The sequence below is a fragment of the Stegodyphus dumicola genome, chromosome 6 (assembly GCF_044657685.1).
Source record: "Stegodyphus dumicola isolate Sdum_Otavi_A_Nest chromosome 6, ASM4465768v1".
Lineage (NCBI taxonomy): Eukaryota > Metazoa > Arthropoda > Arachnida > Araneae > Eresidae > Stegodyphus > Stegodyphus dumicola.
The window spans coordinates 88,407,163-88,428,682 of NC_140773.1; the positions used below are offsets into that span (position 1 = coordinate 88,407,163).

Here is a 21,520-nt window from a genome sequence, read left to right on the forward strand (position 1 = left end):
ATCAGCCGTTATGACAGCGTACACGAAAGAGAGTAAGACGACGTCTTCAAAGCACAACAGTGGCCAAAGCTGGCTGATAGGGATAGACAGGTCTTGAAGCGCATAGTAACCTGAAAGCACAAGCAATCGTTATCCGAGATAACATCCGAAATGAACAGTCATCTCCAGGACCCCGTTTCAACAAAAGCTGTCAAAAGGGAACTTCATGCTGCGAACATTTAGGGCAGAGTGGCCATTCATAAAACCTTGGTGACAACCAGGACTTAGAAGAGATCTATTTATCCCTGGGTGACAACAACTAATGCTTTCAAGCGCCGCCAATAGTGCAGAGATTACAAAGGCTGTCCCCCAGAGCAGTGGCAACAGGTAATATGGTCAGATGAATCGGCATTCACACTATATCAGACGATCAGACGTGTTTATGTCTGGAGAACGCCCAAAGAAGCGTTTCATCTTGACTGCCTCTTGCCGACTGTGAAGCATGGGGTTGGCGCCATTATGGTATGGGATGCGATATCTTGGCGCGATCATGGGACACTGTCTGCATGAGAGGATCACACCCAGTCACTATCTAAGCATTCTAGGGTATCATGTCCAGACTGTATTCCCTGGGAAGCGACCGCTTTTTCAAGACGACAACGCCCCTATCCACACTGCTAGGTGTATTCAAGAATGGTTCGAAGAGCATAACGATGCAATTGAACATCTCGCTTAGCCCCCTCAGTCTCCGAACTTGAATATTATTGAACATTTATGGGCATATTTGGAGTCCAAACTTCGTTCCCGATTTCCACCTCCATCCGGACTTTCGGAATTAGAGACCGTTCTGCAGGAGCAATGGCTTAATATTCCTTTAAATATTGTCCATGACCTTTATGCATCTATCCCACGTCGCATTCAATCTGTACTTTAGCCAAAGGGTAGTCCAAACCCTATTAATAAAGATTTCCCATTATTTCACAGATGTTCGTATTATTTTGTCCTCCATCTATATATGCAGATTCTTCATTATTTACTTTCTTTAAAAATAAATCAGGTTTATAATATTTGATGGAAAAAAAATTGAAAATTGATACAAGCAATGGCAAAATGAGTGAGACAATTCCTCAGACGCACCAACTGGGAGAGGAGAAAAGTTCCAAGTTCCGATGAATATGCCGCGAATAGCATGCATGCTGCATGCTTTGTTCCGGCTGTCTTGAAATCGTGCTTCAAAGAGCGTATCACGTAAGCGAATGTTGAACATAGGTCCGGGGGACAGGCTAGTTGGTAAGGAGCGGGAAAAAAAATAGAAGATCAAATTCATACAGAAATTTAGTTGTAATAACTGAAAATAACGTTGCTACTATTATCATTTTATCACCCGCCTTTATAAATATGTCATGTAGCAAAATTCAGGTATTTTGACATGTAATTTTTATTGTACACTGAGAAAACAAAAAAGCTCTATATCTCCCGTTTTACTGGGCCGCTTGACGAAATTCAAACTGCATTTTTCATGTCTCAAACGCGCGACTGAAAACATATATTAGATTTATATATAGCATTGTTCTAAATGTAGGTATTTTAACACAAAATCGGACTTTTTCTGAAATGACAAGCCGATTGCTTTTCATATTTCGATTCTACGACTCAAATAATGCCAAACTGCCAAGTTTTGTAAAAATCGCTCGAGTAGTTTTTAAAAAATTAGCTGTCAAAGTTTTAGCTCCTCAAAGTTAATTGAATTCGATATATATTTATTAATATCTTTTTTTTTTTTTATTAAACTTGCTTGATTCCTTCCTCCAGAATTCAAAATTTAGACTTAATCCAAATATAATTCGGACATTTTTTTTATGATTTATTTTTTAAATTTGTATTTTCAGTTATTTTTTATAAATTTTTCGAAAACAATTTGTATTATAACCTATAAAATTTTCAGCAGCAGTAGATGCATTTTTAGGCACACCTGCAAAAAATTAGAGTTTTTTACATAAAATTTTCTAAGATATACGGGAATTTACATATTTAAGCGTTTTGAAATTTGGCGTCTTTTTTTTTTTTTTTTTTTTTTTTTTTTTTTTTCTTAGGCCATAATAACGCCAAACGATAATACGCACTTCAAACGATGACTTTTTTTCCGCTCGTCTACAATAAAAAAAAGAAAAGGAAAATAGGTTGCTATAAATTAAGAAGTTCGCCAAGTAAATTATTCTTGGCGAAAACTGAAAAAAAAAAAAAAATACGCTAACATAAATTTTTGAATTTCTCCGTAAACTTCGCACCAAATTTTACAAAATTTAATATTTAGGCATAATTTGAGTCGTAGAGTGGAAATATGGAAAAAAATTGGAATGTCATTTCAGTCCGATTTTGTGTTAAAATTCCTATGTTAGAATGGTGCTATATTATATTAGATAATATTAGCGCTGCGCTACTTAGGATATATAACGCAATTTGAACTTCGTTAATTGACCCAGTAAAACGAAGATATAAAAACTGCTCCACCTTTTTTTTTTTTTTTTTTTTTTTTTCCCTGCGGTGTGCATTTCATCGCACATGAATTCTAAGAGTGTAATTATGAGAAATTTTGTGCTGCAAACAAGCAACTGCAAATGAATTAGTAACATCCGGACTAATAACATTAATGTATTTTTAGAAGTGTTACAGTTCATTTTTACAATGTAAAGAACACAGATCTTGTTCCTTTCAAAGTCCTTTCACTGTCTGTTTCCAGATTCTCTATTTAAACTGTTTACCCTTTTTTGGTACAGAAAATGTGGTTGAGGAAAAGGAAAATTTTCATTATGACCTACAGATTTCCTGCTGATGGTCTCTTCGGATATATGATGCCTGTAACCCATAGTATTTGCTGTGCAGAAACGGAAGAATACATAATGATTTCGTCAGCTATCTAGTGTACTGCAGAAGCAAGGTCTGAGAGAAAAAAAATCAAATTTATGCACTTTCGGATTCAGAAAGTTAGCATCCTAGTTCTCTTCTAAAAAGCAATTGAATAAATTATAATTCCTACCTCAAAAATGAAATAAAACTGACAAACATATTTAGCTTCAAAGTTTAGAAATTTTTTGTTTTACTGGTGAAAGTTTACGCACATTTTAAATACATTAGAAAAAATGAGGTAAATGAAATGCGATAAATATGCGAGTCTCATTTGCCGCCTAAGTGCATCTTGAGAAAATAGTACTTGAGAAAATATGCATAGCCAAAATAATATTAAATTTAGCAAGCTAATTTTGCCTTGCAAGAAACAACAAATATTATGCAAAACTGCTCATAAATTCAAATTATCTCATTGGTGCACGGAATCTGCAAGAATTTAAAATGGGTTCATAAAGCATGACGATATCCGAATCTTATTTGTTCAACGCCACAAAATAAAGAGGGGAAAATGCATAGACAGTATGTACTGTTTGTCAGTGTTGCGATAGCTTACAAGGAACGCTATCGCAACACTGTTGTAACTGTAAGACATTATGTCTCAAAATTTTGTCTCCAAAGTGTCCGACAACATAAACTGTTCCTAGCGTAGTTTATCATCTTAAAAAAAAAAGAGAGACAGAATGAGAAAAAAAAGAGAAATACGGAACCAGTGGGAACGAATAAGCGCGGTCTGAAGAATCTATAGAATATGCCCTTGCCGTATGTACAATGTACCATCAAAGAATCAACGAAGCCTTGCATACTCAAATCACGCAAGTGGAAAAACACACTGTGTGGCCTTTAAAACTATTACAAAGCATGAAGGAAAGCAGTTCAGAGAATCATATTTGTTTTACAAATACATTACATTGAAAGAATGAAACGATTGAAGCTTACCATTAAATATAAGGTATAAAACATGCAGAAATTAGTACCCGGAATATTCGCCTCTGACAATGTCCGAACTTTAAACAGCTGCTAAACGGCATGAAATGAAGTCTAACAGACTTCAGACAGCTGTTAAGAATATCGCATTCCTTGAGGATGCAATTTTTTGACAGAGTTCATTCATGGTATTGGAAAAAGCATGGTAGTGTAAGTCTCTCTATAGCTTCTAATTATTTCCAATATTAAGAAATCTAGTCTGACCAAAGCAGTAGTAAGAACACTTGTACACTAAGGAAACGTAGAACAGCCGGCATCAAAATCCCAGTGGTGTAAAAATGTCTGGTTAGATTACCAGACATACTGAATAGAGAGTAGCGGAAACTTAGCCAACGGGACACTTAACCGACACCAGTTAGCCTAAAAGACATTTAGCCGACAGGGACACTTAGCCGACATGGACACTTAGCCGACACGGACACTTAGCCGACAGGACACTTAGCCGAAACGGACACTTAACCGACATGAACACTTAGCCGACAGGACATTTAACAGACACGGACATTTAACAGACAGAACTGGCCGACACAGAGAGTTAGCCGTCAGGACATTTGACTACGGAACACTTAACTGTCAACGCATTTAGTCAACAGGACACTAAGCCGACAGTGACGTTTAGCTGACACGTACCCAAAAATTATTCAAACTTGCTATCAGTTACAAAATTTATCGACTTCTCCATAAGTTCAATATTTAAGTTATTTTTTTTACTATCAGTAAAATTCATTTTTCGATTCTTAAATATCTCATATGTTCTTTTAACTATTGTGTTAATTATTGTGTTATAGCATTGTTTGATATTTATTGTGCCGTTTGGTGTATATTGGCCAAATTTAAAAAGCGCTGAAATTTCTCGTCAGGGAATATGAATTAAATTTCGAAAGAAAAAAAGAATTTTGTTTTAGCTGAGTACGGAGGTCACTTAATTACATTTTAATATGATCTTCAAAAATTATCCGAAAAGCTTCTCCATTTAATCAACTGGGTTCTTTTGAACACTTTCACATCATTAATAATTTTCGTGTTTACTTAATGGTATTAATTTTCCAATCTCACTCCGCCAAATGCTTTCAGATTTCTAATACCTTTACGTTTCATTACTATTTTACTCATCACATCATGTTACATTCTTTCCCTTACAAAATCGTTTGGCTTCTCCCCCTAATGAAATTTCCTTTCCCTGTCATGAAAAATCTGAATAATGCAATAAAAATTATTGTTATTCTTGAATTATACTTTTTTATAAAAACATATATTGGTGAGGGTTAGTTTAGCAAATATACTTTATTTTGTTATTAAAAACAATTAAAAAAATAGAATTTTTAAGAAAAGCAAAGGTATAAATTTTTTGTGATCTCTATAATTTGCAGTTCATGCCATCATTCTTGAGATAGAAATTCTGTAACCTTTTATTGACCATGCCTCTCGCTTAAAATACTGACTTAGGTTAATGTTTACAGCACTAAATTGGTGCATAATGTTTAATTTAGAAGTAACGTATTCTTTAAGGTTTTGTTTTATTCATAACTGAAGTTGCAGAAGGAGAAGGCCACAAACCAAGTCTGCGTCCACCTAACAGAAGTAGGTTTGGTTTCTGTAATTACGGCTATCTAGCCAAAGGGAGGGATGCCATCGTGGAGGACTTTCTAATGAAAACTGGCTCGTATACATGTTACACATGGGGAAACCACGAAAACACCCATGCAGCCTGTCTGCTCGCGGGATTAGAAATTCGGACCGAACTGCCAGGTTTCATGACTTTAAAGGTCGGCCTCTGCTGAGCCTAACAGAAATAGGGTGACCGTTTTACTTAATATATAACGAGTTTCTTCCAATGAAAATTGCGTTTTTAGGTTAGAAATTTATAAATGCATTCAGAAAAATGGGCACCAGAAATTTTCCCATTACCATGTAGCTAAACCGAAAACGAGAAAGCGAAGGAATGAAAGAGGGAAAAAAATAAAATTAATGAAAAATGAAATGAAAATTTATGCATTTGTAACAGATATTGCGAATAGTTATATTTTATAAGAACAACATTTATATAAGATATTATATTGAAAATTACACATTTTCAAAATATAGTGCATAATATTATGTGTTTACGTGACTGATCTAATTAAATCCAGCATCGATAGATAGCATCACATTACGGTGACTTTTCAGAATGTGACGCTTTGCTCTGCCAAGTGGGTTCGTGGCCCCCTCCTTCTGCAGCTTCAGTTATGAATAAAATAAAACCTTAAAGAATATTTTACTCCTAAATTAAACATTACGCACCAGTTTAGTGCTGTAAGCATTAACCTAAGTACGAATTTTAAGCGAGAGGCGTGGTCAATAAAAGGTTACAGAATTTCTATCTTAAGAATGGCGGCATGAACACCAAATTATAGAGGTCACAAAAAATGTATACCCTTGCTTGTCTTAAAAATTCACTTTTTTTAATTGTTTTTAATAACGAAATAAAATATATTTGCTAAACTAATCCTTACCACCATGTATTTCTGTAAAAAGGTATAATTCAAAAATAAAAATAATTTGTATTGCATTATTCAGATTTTTCATGACAGAGAAAAGAAATTTCATTAGTGGGAGAAGCCAAACGCTTTTGTAAGGGAAAGAATGTAACATGATGTGATGAGTAAAATAGTAATGAAACATAAAGGTATTAAAAATTTGAAATCATTTGGAAGAGCGAGATTGGAAAATTAATGTTATTAAGTAAACAAGAAAAATTTTTAATGATGTAAAGGTGTTCAAAAGAACCCAGTTGGTTAAATGAAGAAGCTTTACGGATAATTTTTTAAGATCATATTAAAATGTAATTAAGTGACCTCTGTACTTAGCTAAAAAAATTTCTTTTTTCCTTTCGAAATTTAATTCATATTCCCTGACGAGAAATTTCAGCGCTTTTTCAATTTGGCCAATATACACCACAGAATACGATACATATCACAAGAATTAAAAGCACATATGAGACCTTTAAGAATCGAAAAATGAATTTTAATAATAGGTGAAAAAAATAACTTGAATATTGAACTTATGGATAAGTCGAGAAATTTTGTAATTGATAGTATGTTTCTAAATGTGTTGACAGTTAAGTGTCCCGTAGCTAAATGTTCTGACGGTAACTCTTTGTGTCGACTAAATGTACTGTTGGCTAAGTGTCATTGACGACTAACTGTCCTGTCGTCTAACTGTCCGGGTCGGCTAAATGTCCTGTCTGCTAACTGTCCGTATCGGTTAAATGTCCTGTCGGCTAAGTGTCCTTGTCGACTAAATGTCTTGTAGGCTAACTGTCAGTGTCGGCTAAATGACCTATCGGCTAAGTGTCCGTGTGGGCTAAATGACCTGTGGGCTAAATGACCTGTCGGCTAAGTGTCCGTGTCGGCTAAATGTCCTGTCGGTTAAGTGTCTGTGTCGGCTAAGTTCTTTGTCGGTTATGTGTCCTGTCGGCTAAGTGTCACGGACCCGTGGACGAGATATGTATACAATGGCACCCCATGGCATTAGTCCAAAGAATAGGCCAGAATGATGATGAAGAATGAAAGATTCCAACTTTCGTTGCCCGTGATGCCTCATTTATACGACCATTTTATGATGATGTGTGCAAAATCTTGATTTCTCAAAATACTACGCCACGCTATTTTTAAGTCTATAATGGGTCATACTTTTAGTTGAAGACAGCACAATAAGTAGAGGTTCCTGTGCATCAGCGGAAACGAAGGCAATGATTATTGAAAATAGTGGCGTTGCAGATGTATGTTATCGCACCATATACGTCTGATGTTTGCCACACACCCAGTTTTCAGACCCAGGTATGTGATGTGTATTGCTAAAGGTATATGTGTGCTCCTAAAGGAACATTTACGCAAGAGTCTAATTGTCAATACTGTCATATTTCTAAGATGTAAAATTCCCATAACAGTCACTGGATCTCGCGATCAGTGTAATCAAAAATTGGGCAGCACGATAATTCGCAGCCCAGTAAGTTACGATTCCCCCGCCATTGAATTCTGAGACTTGCTAGTATGAGTTCCTTGTTCTTGTGCAAGGTGCACACAACGTTTAACACAAAATCAACGAATAATTAGGTATAGATATCATTTGTATGTTCTAACCACCCCAAAAAAAATTAGGTTTATTGTCAGTTCTTTCACGATGCAGCAATTTTATTGACCAGCAGTGAAAATAACAGAGGAAGCCATCTGCCTCATCCGGACTAGCGCAGGGTTTGTGTTGCAGTAATGATGCTTTTTTTTTTTTTTTTTTTTTTTTTAATTTCACTTTAAACATTATAAATGAAAATGTATAATTTTTTGGTTAAATCTTTTTGAAGCTGTACTTTTTACAGATAAAATCATCAACATACAAAATACTCACTACTGGACCATTCAGAATTCTCTCACTAAAACGATACACAAATAGCAATTTCATTCGCTATTAAATACATTAAATACACAACGTGACTTGTTGAGGATATCTGTAGCTAGACCTTCTTCACATGATGGTACATTGACTAAAGATATTTTTTTTTTTTTTTCCTGCAGAATCTAATATTTGGCTTTCTGGATAGCAATTCTGTGATGGCCACCATTTATGTTTGGTATAAACATGACAACGTTGTCCTAGTGAAAACTAGTTTTATACAAACGTTGTAAAAATTGCATCAAAACATTTAGTTTAAGAAAGCCATATTTAATAATTTCAGGTACTAAATTAATTTCAAGCTGAGATATATTAAAGATAATTTATACGGGTAGTTTAATTTCTTCTATCCTAATTTTGAAGTTGAGTTAAGACTATCTTTAATGTTATCAGTTATTGAAGTTTGAGAAGTTATCAATTATTGAGATCTGACTAAAAAATAAAATTTGAGAAAGTATTAAATAATAAAAAATTATCTTAGTTCTTTGTTTTGTCAATGAAAAACACGTTTTTTCATATTTATCATATACCAAATACAGTTTAAGTAGTCAAGCAGATATGAAAAAAAAATTATCGATAATTTCGATTTCACAAAAGAAATAAAAAGATGTGAAGAAGCATTTAAAATTAATGCTGTATCTTCCAGTTAATTATTTTCCTATAATTTGTTATCAGGAATGTGTTTTCAATAATAATATTTTTAGTTTTCTTCTTTTTAATTGGTACTATTATAAGGTATTTCTCCCGCCTTCCTAGCATGCCTTCGTGGTGTGGTGGTCTGCACGCTGGGCGCGTATTCCAGAGGTCCGCTGTTCGATTCCCAGCGAAGGCGTTTGCTCATTTTTCATCTTTCCTGCTTCTAAATAATCCTAATTTCTCTACAGTGGCGCCCGAACTAAAAGGGTGTTGGATGATGATTCTCCACGCCCAGGATTAGGCGATTAAAATTCAGGGGACCCAATCGAGCCCTTTAAAAGGGCGATTCCCGGCGAAGGCGTTGCTCATTTTTCATCTTTCCTGCTTCGAAATAATCCTAATGTCTCTACACTATTATATGTATATTTTCTTGCTCATGAAGAACTATTATTAAAGTTAGTATATTAGTTTCAGTGCTATAATTGATAATAGAAATGTATCGAATAAAAATAATTCTATAATAAATTTTACATATAATTGCATTATATATCCTTTGCCCGAAAAGTTCTAGGATAATTTTTTTTTTTTTTAATTTCTGAGTTTGCAGTACTAAAAAGAAACAATTGTTTTTATATTACCTGGTATGTATTCTTATTTGACATGACCTTGGCCATGTTTCCGCGCAAACTTAGGGCTGTGCTCAGCACTGTTCGGATTGTTGTCGCATTCGTTAAGGTGATACAGTGGATGCTGTTATGAGCAAAGAGTGAACATTAAGTTCTTCATTAAGCTCGGGAAAACCCCTAGTGAAACGTGGAACATGATAAAGCAAACATATGCAGGGCACTTTCAAGAAGTCGTGTTTCCGAGTCGCAGGAAATGAAAGCTTCATCAAGATTATTGCAGACAACCAACGGGCTGTGACAAATAAGCTTGCAAGCATCGCAGTTGAAGATTTCCCAGCTTGCTTCCGAGACTTCCAGAAACATTGGCAGTTGTATATACATAGCCAAGAGGGCTACTTAGCATACGATGGCAGCTAGGACCATTACTTGGTAAACGCATTTTTCTTTTTTTTACGACCTTTGTCCTGGAACTTTTCTGACAAAGGATATATATAGGACTCCCCCCCCCCTTTTTTTTTTCGCTTCAGTTGAAAAGATATGTAAACACTGCTCTGCTTGCCTCTACTTGTGACTAAAAAAATAATTTATAATGCAAAACTTCTAGTTTGCAAACAATAATAAACAGCTGGCCTCAAGAAACTTCGTCTTCGAAAACTAAGAATCTGTCTAATATCACTTCTAAAAAATGGATTCCATTTCGTTGGCGTTAAATTTATCTTGTAGGTATACTTGTAGGTAATGTCTTCTATTTTGTTCTTTTTCCAGGTATCAACTGTGCAACACACAAAATCAAAGTTAAGTATACATTTGAGGCTGTATTCAACTGCTGGGGAAAAAACGGGAGGAGAGCAGAATTCGAACTCTGCACTGGAATAAATATAATATCATCAATCAAGATGCTTGAGAATAAACAATCATTTTGATTTATTTAAGACTAATGGAACGAACGCTATAAAAAACGAGCGTTGTAGCAAGCGTCGACTGTATAATGCATCTTTTTCGTACGGAATTCTCGAAAGCATCGATTTCATCAATATCCACATGCGAAGAGAGCATTCTGATTTTCAGAAAGGCATCCCTTATGGGTACAGGTCGAAGAAGAATTGATTGATCGATCGATCGAAGTAAAGGTGTTGGTATCTAGATATCTTCTGATTGAAACAGAACCGATAGTTTCCATCAGAGAAATAGATGCTAGATTTAAAAATTGGATAATGCTTAATATAGGGGGAGGAAAAAGGAATCTTTGACAGCTATTTGAAATATTCTTATCAAAACAATAGTTTCAGACTTTTGAAAACAAAATCATTTCCAGACCAAGCTATGATATTATAACAGAAATTGGATTTTAATTTTGCAGTTCATACTGTTTTATGATGCATGCTAATATAGCTGTAATAGATACGTACTGATATTATACGATAATTGCAATTTAATTTTAATTTTTAAGTTCAAAATAAATTTACAGTCACAATAAAAAAGATTAATAAAATAGTGCCAACATCTGCTCGGAAAACGGTTTACCAGCATTCAAAGTTTTTAGCAGAAAAACTGTTAGAAAACTGATTTGACATATGTAAATAATTTCCGGTACCCTGAATTGCTGTCCAAAATTACATTTTATTTCATGAATGCAATATTAAAACATTAAAAATAGGTTTCATGTATGCGAACTTTTGTGCTGAACACATAACGTTTTTAGGAGAATATTAAAATCTCAGTTATCTGAACTTCAGATTCCTCAAAATCCAGTTTTTCGGATGTCTTGTTCTTTTCTTTCAGCCAGATGTAATTGATCATGTTTTTGATTTATTTACATATTTTTCAATTCTTTATATTGAAACTTTAAAGCAGTTGTTTTAACTATATGATATTTCGATAGCATGACCATTGTTCAAGCATACACTTGAAATATAGTATGATCTTCACGATAGTATGATCAGCAACGTTACAAAAAGTACTAAATTTTTAAAATATTCTTCGGCAATTTTATGTTTTCAACATTATCATATTTCGTTTAGTTTATTAACCAGTTGTTTTACGTTAATTCGCTTTCCTGTCTTTCTTTTTTTTTTTTTTTTTTTCATTTTCCTGCCATAATATAAATTTCTACCTCGTGTGTATTCAAATGAGGTAGAAAGAAGGTAGAATCAGGGTAGAATCTACTTTCAGAGGGTAGAATCAGAACGTGTTCTGCCCGCTCAAAGCCCCTTTGCTAATTTGATTTTCTTTCCAAAGAATTTAATTCTGCAGCGCTGCGTTAGGTTGCGTTCTCACCATTAGGCTTGTCACACCGATTTTAGGTCAGAGCCAACTTGCGCGTTTCTTTATCTGTGTTAGCCGTTGGGCTAAATTACATTTACTTAGATATGCCCAAATTCCTTATTTTTGATTCAAGTCATAAATATAGGCTATTTTTGTAAGTTACCTTCTGTTAAAACTTTGAGTTAAATAAAAAGATTCCATTACACCCTTTCCTAATCTCTTGCAAAACATAGTGATAATTCACTTAAGGTTTTTAGAAGTTAATAATACATTTGATGCTACCAAAGAATTTCATAAGCAAATATGTATGTGCTCAAAATTTCAAGAAATTCCGCTGGGTAAAAGGAAAGAAGGCGTCATAAAATTAATTTTAAGCCTTACTTCAAACAAACAGTGAAACCAACTAAATATGACCATGTTAAAAATAATAATCTCGACTCTATAGAATCTCGACTCGATAAGAATCTCGACTCTGCGGCACTTCAGAAACAAACTTTCCCCTTCTGTTTTTACAAGTTCGCTTGTTCGTCACTGGGATTGTTATTCTAACGCTCTGTATATATTTTAATTTATTAAAAGAATTTAGTCTTTACGAATTGGTGTTTAATAAGCATTTAAAAACCCCAAACTGGTGACGAGGATGTGTCCAAAACGATTTGGGCAATCTAATGTTTTCTCTCTTATACAGATTTTTAACGGTTTTTTTTTTTTTTTTTTTTTTTTTTCCCCTCCCCAAGGAAGGGAAATAGTGTGCGTTTTTACATTTCTCCTCACATTTCTTCAACATCAGTGCAGAAGTCACGTCCTGATTTCCACAGCCGACTTGATTTCTCCCTTTAGCGCAAGTGCAATAAGAATCTCGACTCTGCGAGACTTCAAAAACGAACTTCCCCTTCTGTTTTTGTTCGCGTATACACTTTGTTCATCGCTGAGATTAATGTTATTCTGACGCTACGTGTATATATTGATTTATTAAAAGAATTTATTCTTTACGAATTGGTGTTTGATAACAATCTAAAAAACCCCAAACTACAATTATGTTGCCTAATGTAAAATCAGAAATTCCTTGTTAGAAGAGAGAATTGATATGATATCTTGAAATTCCTTTAGTTATTTTTTAAAAAGAAGCATTTATTTTGATTAAGTAATTGTTGACGCAGTAAAGAAAGAATAGCAGGACTATATACAGTATGTAATTAACTTCGCATCAATGTTTATAGACTCCGCATTTGCCGATTACTGTAAATCAATCTATGTGTGGTACGCTTTCGTCAATAGTTCTCAGTAGTTGCTTCAAAACTCTTATATTGAACTGAATGATTTATTAACATTACTAAAATAAAATATAAAACTAAAAACAAATACATGAATTAACAGCAAGCTTATATTTACTAATCTGAAAAAGAACAAATGATCCAAATGTCCATATTTTATTTGGATCAAATAAACAATAAGATATGAATCGATCAACAATAAAATATGTTCAAATGCACAAAAAGAACTTTAGCCCCCTTATCTGAAGTCTACCTGCATTGTAGCTGAATGGAGCTCTACTGTAGCAGAAATTTGCAAGTTGTTTATCATCACTCTGATATTATAGTGTGTTTGCAGTTGAAATCTGGGAACTTATTTCTTTAATTTTATCTGATTTCAGGTCGAGGCTCCTTTCATCCCACCGAATAAAGGTCCTGGTGATGCCAGCAATTTCGATGAATATGATGAAGAACCACTATTTATTGCCACCACCGAAAAATGCCCCAAAGAATTCGAGGACTTCTGAGCTCGTATCCATTTTATATGTATTATATATACATCTCAAGTTCCAGAAGATATTTTTACCCTTTTGTAGCCGTCTTTCTGTGAAAAAAAAATTGGACATCTATTTCTGTTATCAGCAGAAGCTTTGCCCAATCAAATATTTTTCAATTTTTCGAAAGGAAATTCTCGGTCAGTAAAAAATAGAAGTGCAGCGGTATGTAAAATAATGGTCATATCTGTTTTCTAGATATATTTCTAACGACCATTTGTTCGTTTGTGGAAATAATGTTGCGTGCTTTACGTAATTTTAATTTTGAGAAATTCATAGTGAACTGTCGTGATAAATGTCATTTGTTTAATATCGCATTTCTTATCCATCTTTATAGATGTAAAGAAGAGAAGGATTTTTACGCTTGGCCCCACCATTTCATTTGATCTAAATGTAACTTTGTTATCTTTATTTTTTGGAGTGTGGTGCATTAATTCTATAATTAAATCTGGAACAAAATTATGCCATCGTCGGTTGAAGAAAACCTTTCTATTCTTTAAAGAACCATGATATCGAAGAAAATATTTATATTTTGCCATTAATTAATAGTAAATAACAACAATGTCCTTAATAATTAAATCTAAATTTCTATTATCAAAAACTAAAAATAATATGCACTAAAATTCAATCTTAGATTTGAATTTAGGCTCTTTGGATGTCAAAAAATTAAGTTTAGCTTTCAAAATCCCGAGTTTTCATATCTGAAGCATTTACGTTCTCCGCCCTTAGGCATTACACGAAAAGGACGGATGCCTTCTTGGAGGACTTTTTAAGGGGAAATTGACTTGTATACACGCTACACATGGGAAAAGCCACGAAAACGCCCAAACAGAGAGCCCGTTCGCGGGAATCGAACCTCGGACCGAATTACCAATGTTCGGCAACTTCACCGCTTGGCTTCTGGTGGGCCAATATCTGAAGTTGAATCTTTAATCAACAGCTGAATAGGAAAACTGAAATCTGTTTCAAAACATAATTGTTAAAACAGAAAACTGTCCTCATTTTAATATGAAAATGCCTTATATTTCTTAACTCGTAAGTCTAAAATACAGATATAATCTTCAGATATTTGTAAATATTTATAATTCAATTTTACAGAAAGAATACACAGTGTTTGAAGCTACTGCATGTTTTACTACTGCAGCCTATTATAGAGAGGTTTAGGTTTTGAGTCCCGGCAAGGGCGTTGCACATTTTTCACCTCTCATTCTTAAAAAAGGCCTAATGACTCACATAGTTATTTCTGGAAGCTGTTATTCAATACATCTTTTAAGAATATATACAGCCATACTTAAAAAAAAAAAAAAAAAAAAAAAAACTTTCAGATACAAATGCAGAAAATCTTCTTTAGGCTAAGCGTAAGTATCCTGCTCAAATAAATTTATTACTGCTGATGATCAAACTGACCGAATCTTGATTTCGAATATGTATACGTTTCTAGTCAGATTGTAAAGCTTCATATGCTATTTCGTGTTACGATTCTTATAACTTAGTTTCAATGGTATATCGATGTTTTTATCGACGACTTTTATCCAAATATGAATGTTCATTCATCATTGCAATGTGTTTTCTTTCCACTTAAGAATTATTTAGTAACTGCATGTCCAAGTGTAATATTCAGAACTAAATGTCTTTAGTCATAGAGTTAGACCCAAACGTGTTAAGGTTCCGTTTTATTCAAAATTTCAGTTGGTATTTTAGAAGGTTAAAATAAATAATAAACCAGAAAAAGTAATAATCAGCCAAACTACGCTTAAACAGATAAAATATTTTAAAACGTCGTTGTTTGCCTTAAATCCTAGAGTTCCCAAGCTAATGTAAACAATTACGTTAATGGCTATTGTTCCTTTGTTTGCTGTTCGCAAACTAACACTGAACCTTCTCATTGACCAAGTATTGAAATGGCCATTAGCTCGCTTTGACTATCAAAAAATTTAAGTAAGATACCAATTTTATTTAAAGAACTTATTTTAGACAAATAAAAGTACCGTTTTTATGATGGCTTTCGTAGACTTAAAAACCAAATAAAAAAAATATTCTAATAAATGGAATTATAAAATTAATTTTTAAAAAAGTGTCTATTTTATAAAGCATTTTGAATTCAACCTAAGTTTGATATTCATAGTTTGGTCAAGTGCTTTGATAGATATGTATACCTGTTCTAATAGCTTTTCATATACCCTTATATACAACTTTAAAAGTTAAAAATACATAGATATATTCAAGACCGATCAAAAAGTAAACAGTGGTGCCTTCATCCTGTCCATTCTCTGCCATTATCAACGATTTCAAGAGTGATTCATTATCAACCCTTGTGCGAAGAATATAAAAATTTCTATTAAACATTTTTTTAATTGTTCTGAACGCAAAAATAATCATTAATAAGTGATTACTCCTGAATATGCCTTAATATGTATAAAATATTTTTGAAAATTTCAAGAGTAATAGAAATAATTATTAGTAAATCAAATTTTACTTCTATAATCAATTTAAATAAATTATTGATTTTAAAATGTGTATAATTTAATCTATGTGCATATAAGATTCTTGTTTAATTTGTTTTGTGAACATGTATTTTTTCACAGGTTACGTAACTTTGCACGACACACAGATTAATTTCATTGACGTTCGCAACTCCTAAATATAAAGGTCACTTATTTTTTATTATTATTATCATTTCCAACAACTACTATTAGTTTAGTAGTTAAACATATACTGAAGTAAGCAATTATGACAAAACAATTTCATATGCGATATATATTTAAGTGGAATTATGTCTAAATTATTACATAAAAGGTCATACATGTTAATTGAACTATAGAAACGCACATTTGAGAAGGTGGGAATACAAATAAATGTTAAATTGTATAACTGTGAACTCTAACCCAGGTCAAAATATTTATAACTACACACAATCAAAATGATTTTTTACATCCTATATGACAGATATTTCTCACTATTTGATTTTCCTTTTTTCAGTTTTTTCCATTTGCAGATTTTATCAATTGTATTCCTTAAAACTTTATTTCAAACTCATAGATATAGTTTAATATTTTATTCACAAAAAGAACAAGACGGAGTTGACGTTTCCTTAAAAAAGTATTAAAAATTCATCCCACAACAGATTATCATATTGATATAATTATGCTATTAATTCTAAGTGGACTACACTGACTACCAATAAGTATTTGGACACCTGTGATAGAAAAGAAAAAGTAACTTTATTCAAAATCAATAGTTGGTAGAGCCTCCACGAGAGGTAATTACAGCGTGAACCCTCCAGGACATACTTTCCACAAGTCTTTGTATGACAGCTAGTGGTATTTTCTTCCACTCGGCTTGGAGAAGACATAGAAGTTCCTTCACCGATTTTGCACGGGTAGTGCACCCCTGAATTCGGCGATGCAGCTCGTCCCAGAGGTTCTCGATAGGGTTCAGGCCTGGACTCTGGGCAGGCCAGTCCATTTGATGAACTCCATTGGCACCATACCAAGCCTTGGTTAATGTCGAAACATGACAACTGGCATTGTCGTCCTGAAAGTAACAGGGGTCCAACCCGTAAAACTGCCACATCGTAGGAAGCACATTGTCATCCAAAATAGTGCAGTAGGCATCGGAGTTGAGCTTACCATGAATGGGGATCAAGGGTCCCAGCCCATACTAGGAGAAACACCCCCAGACCATAATTCCACCTCCGCCGAACTTGACTGTTGGCACAATGCATTCTGGCAAGAGACGTTCTCCAAGTAGACGCCAGACCCAGACCCTGCCATCCGAACGGTAAAGGGTGAACCTTGATTCGTCACTCCAAAGAATCCGTTTCTACTGATCTACGGTCCAATTTCGATGTGCTTTGCACCACATTAACCGAGCAGCGCGGTTGGACTTTGTGATCAAAGGCTTATGGGTAGCAGCACGACCATGAAAACCAAGCAGATGTGCTTCCTTACGGATGGTATTCATTGAAACAATACTCCCGGATGCCTGTTGAAACTCCTCGCGGATGAGGGCCATCGGTTGGGTGCGGTTCTTCCGAATTTGTCTGGACAGCACTCGTCGGTCTCTACCCCCAGTTTCGTTGGTCTGCCGACTCGGGGCACATTCCGACAATCACCGCTCACTTTCCACTTCTTAATCACATAGGCCACTGTCGATTTTGGGTACTTCAGATCGCTAGATATGTCCCTTAAGGATCGGCCACATTTGTGATACCCGATAATTATACCTTTCTCGAAATCAGAGAGCTCCAAACTGCGAGGCATCTTGCATGCGACTAAAGCCGATTCTGTTTCCTACACGATATATACCGGCAGAGTCGTGACGTACCTTAGGACCGCAGATATCGTCATTTGCTTAGGTGTCCAAATACTTATTGGTAGTCAGTGTATTATGTGATTCTTTTTAAACAAATTCTTTCTGGCATGCTATTTCACCCAGTTTAATTCCAGGAACAAAAAATAAAATTTGTTTTAATTTGTCTACTTAATGTTTTAATTTCGTCTACTTAATCTTTCGTTTCTAATTTTTTAAGTGAATTAAGAAGCTATTTACAAGAAAGACGCAAATCGAATCGACAAAAAATGAAAAATTGGCGAGAGAAATAATCGCAAAATACATTTTAACGAATATAATTTTCAGATAACGATGTAAATAAATTTCATATTTTAATTATGAATTTTATCTTATATAATAATTTAACTGTAACTACAAGTGAAAAAATGTATGTGTATATAGATAAACAGTAGAATTTTCATTTTTTTAGTACCGGTTTGACTACATCAAGTAAAAAAAGCCCTTTGCAGAAGTTATAAATTCTAAAGAAGATACTTCATTATCATAGTTGCTCTGTATTTCATTTGGTGAAAATCTTTGCATCGGGACCTTAAAATAGAATTAACTGCAGACTTTTGAAGTATTTAATTTTTTTTTTTTTTTTTTTTTTTTTTTTTTTTTTTTTTTTTTACAATAAGGCCTTTAGCTTTTGCAGAAACTTTGATTGCATCTTCTTTAAGATAGTAGCAAATCTAGCCGTCTCAACAGTTTTAATTCTTTATGCTTCTCATAATATTTTTTCTCATCTCTCATTCATTGATACCATACGGTCTGTCTGCATGATTTCCCGCTCACACTGTAATAGACTGTGGTCATTTTGAACGTTTACTTCCCTAATACCCTTCTAGTAGCAATGTTTAGTTGCTTTGTATTCAAAGGTTCTTTATGAAAAGGAAAAGTGAAAGCAGCTCATTATCCGATCCTATAGCAATAGCTACATCGAAGTATTTAAATCAGTTAATATCGGGACACATTCCGAAAAAGAAATATTACAAACCAAAGCCGAAATTTCAAAGTAGTTTTTGATGAAAAAAAAAAAAAAAAAAGAGTTAAAAATATATAATCTGATGTGCAGTTACTTTTAAATCTGGTATTATACGTCAGTTCTTACTCTGTATTTTTGCGACCAATTATATAGAACTGATAAAAAGAATTATATATCTTGTATATAGTATATTAGTTGGCAATGAAACCAAATGAAACCATTGTCTTGTTTACTACGCAAAAACCAGTAAATGCACTTACTTAACATACACAACAGCGGCAGAATCAATCCTACCGTTGGCGTTGTAACGAAGCCGAATTTCCGAGATGGATATAATTAAGACACGTTGTCTTTTTATATTTATTTAATAACTTAATGTATACTTGTTTAATCTCCGAGTTGGAACAGTATAGAAAAAAAAAGAAAAAAAAATGACATTAAAGCATTATTACAAAAGGGAAGCTTTCCCGACTTCCGGAGCGCGTCTTTCTCTTTCGGCATTTAGCAGGCAAAAAGCCTCGTTTTCTTACTGTTACAAAGTGAGAAACGGATACACCACCAAGGGCTATGTCCTTAACGAGTCTTTCTTGATCATTTTCACCGGCCCCATATCCGGACTTTTAAATGGATACTGGGCTTCGTACCCAAGAAAAATAAAAAGTTCTCTAATGACACACAACATGTTGTCACAGCGCGACAGATCCTGCAGAGGTGAAGCTTCACGTGATAAACCAATGCTTTCGAATAATTTTAGTAGTAAAACCCAAATAGTATTAGATTTCTGGGCTTTGCGAGAGCCATTCATACTCTCTTAACGGCTTAATCTTTCTCGAAAATTACGATCAGGTTACCTTCGTGATCAGGTTACCAAGGTGGCATCTTATAATCTTTAGTATGATGGACTTCAGGAACATCAGATATGCAGTCTATGAACTGCAAATGCGAACTCATTTTTTCTCTTTTAATTGCGAGTTTTCTGTGTTTAATTCAGTTAGCATTTTCAGTTATGAAACTTCAAGGAAAATACATTGGTTATTAATATAAATGTGTATTTTTAAATAAAACATTTTTAAATGCTTTTTAAAATATCAATGCATTTTACATAGATTTAAAAATACATTATGGTTCTTTCGCTTCAAATATGTGGGAAGTCATTAGAATAATTCCGTAAAGTATGTTTCAGCGGCGAACGTCAATGATTTTAATTGTATTTTATTCATTGCTTATTTTAATACATATCACAAATTTTTATCTCATACAGGAAGAAAAAAATTGATTTTTGCAATGGAAAGAAGATCTTATTCATATTAAACACTCATTATTTTTTTTAATCTTTGTAATATTACCAAACTCTTTGACTAATACAGAATACTGTCCTAAATTTTCTATAAATGTCTTTCACTCTTCTTGGATCCACCAAAGTACTGCAGAGTGTTTGTTGATGCTCACTGAATTTTATAAACAAGATTATACTGAGCATGTGTTGTATAAATAACCCTTTTGAAGCTTCAACCAACAAGTGAGCTTATCACTTTATGAAAAAAAAATAGTGTTATGATAGTATTGCCTCCAGTTTCCTTAAACGTATAATGTTTATTATATGTCAAGTTACAATTTGAACTTTTGATAATTATCCCATTTTCTCAAAGAAATTTTCATATCATTAAAATTATGTACTGATGTTCTTGATGTCTGTGGTTTTTATTATTTTTGAAACACTTCAAACATATATAAATATGATTTCTGCTGGAATACATTATAAAGAAAAGGTGAAAAGTTTTGAACCTTATAGTGAAGGCGGTATTTAGAATGTAGTTTCTCATTATGGTTTCTCTACTTAATAATTCCCTGTATGAATGCATTTCTGCACCATATGCTTCAATTTGCTTAAGAGTCATTTTATAGAATGATTTGTAATCAGTATCACATCATTGAATGGCCTCATCTTCCATGTTAAAGATATGTCCTTGAAGTTAAAACTTCATTGAAGGGAACAGATAAAAATCTGTCGGAGCCAGGTCATGTATGGGGAAGCGAGGTGAAGCAAAACAGCTTTGGAGATAAAACAGCTTGGGCACTGTCTTGACACAGGGTAATTCCTCTCTCAGTTATTGAATATCTCAGTTTATATAACAGTTTGACATGAAATTTTCCTTTGAAGCGGGAATTAGCCAAAATTAACGCTTTTCGTTCTAATTTATTGTTGCATGTTATTATTAACGCGATATGCAGCTACGTTTTTACTTAACATACACAACATTAGTCATTAGTGAAAAATTTTTGGTCATTAGTAAAAAGGAATAACATTGTATTCGGAATTCGATGTGTGACATTCCGAAAAAGAAATATTACAAACCAAAGCCGAAATTTCAAAGTAGTTTTTGATGAAAAAAAAAAAAAAAAGAGTTAAAAATATATAATCTGATGTGCAGTTACTTTTAAATCTGGTATTATACGTCAGTTCTTACTCTGTATTTTTGCGACCAATTATATAGAACTGATAAAAAGAATTATATATCTTGTATATAGTATATTAGTTGGCAATGAAACCAAATGAAACCATTGTCTTGT

General features: G+C 33.7%; 1 protein-coding gene across 5 annotated transcripts in view; it reads left to right on the plus strand.

Annotated features, from left to right (window-relative positions):
- LOC118203290 (cAMP-dependent protein kinase catalytic subunit alpha-like) overlaps positions 1 to 20,638 on the plus strand; it is a 367,556-nt gene extending 346,918 nt beyond the window's left edge. For all 5 annotated transcript variants that reach the window (XM_085818643.1, XM_085818641.1, XM_085818645.1 and 2 more), the window contains one exon: positions 13,480 to 20,638. In XM_085818643.1, coding sequence (XP_085674769.1) covers positions 13,480 to 13,605 — 126 coding nt within the window. In that variant the 3' untranslated portion in view covers positions 13,606 to 20,638. The remainder of the gene's footprint in view (positions 1 to 13,479) is intronic.
- The last annotated feature ends 882 nt before the right edge of the window (positions 20,639 to 21,520 follow it).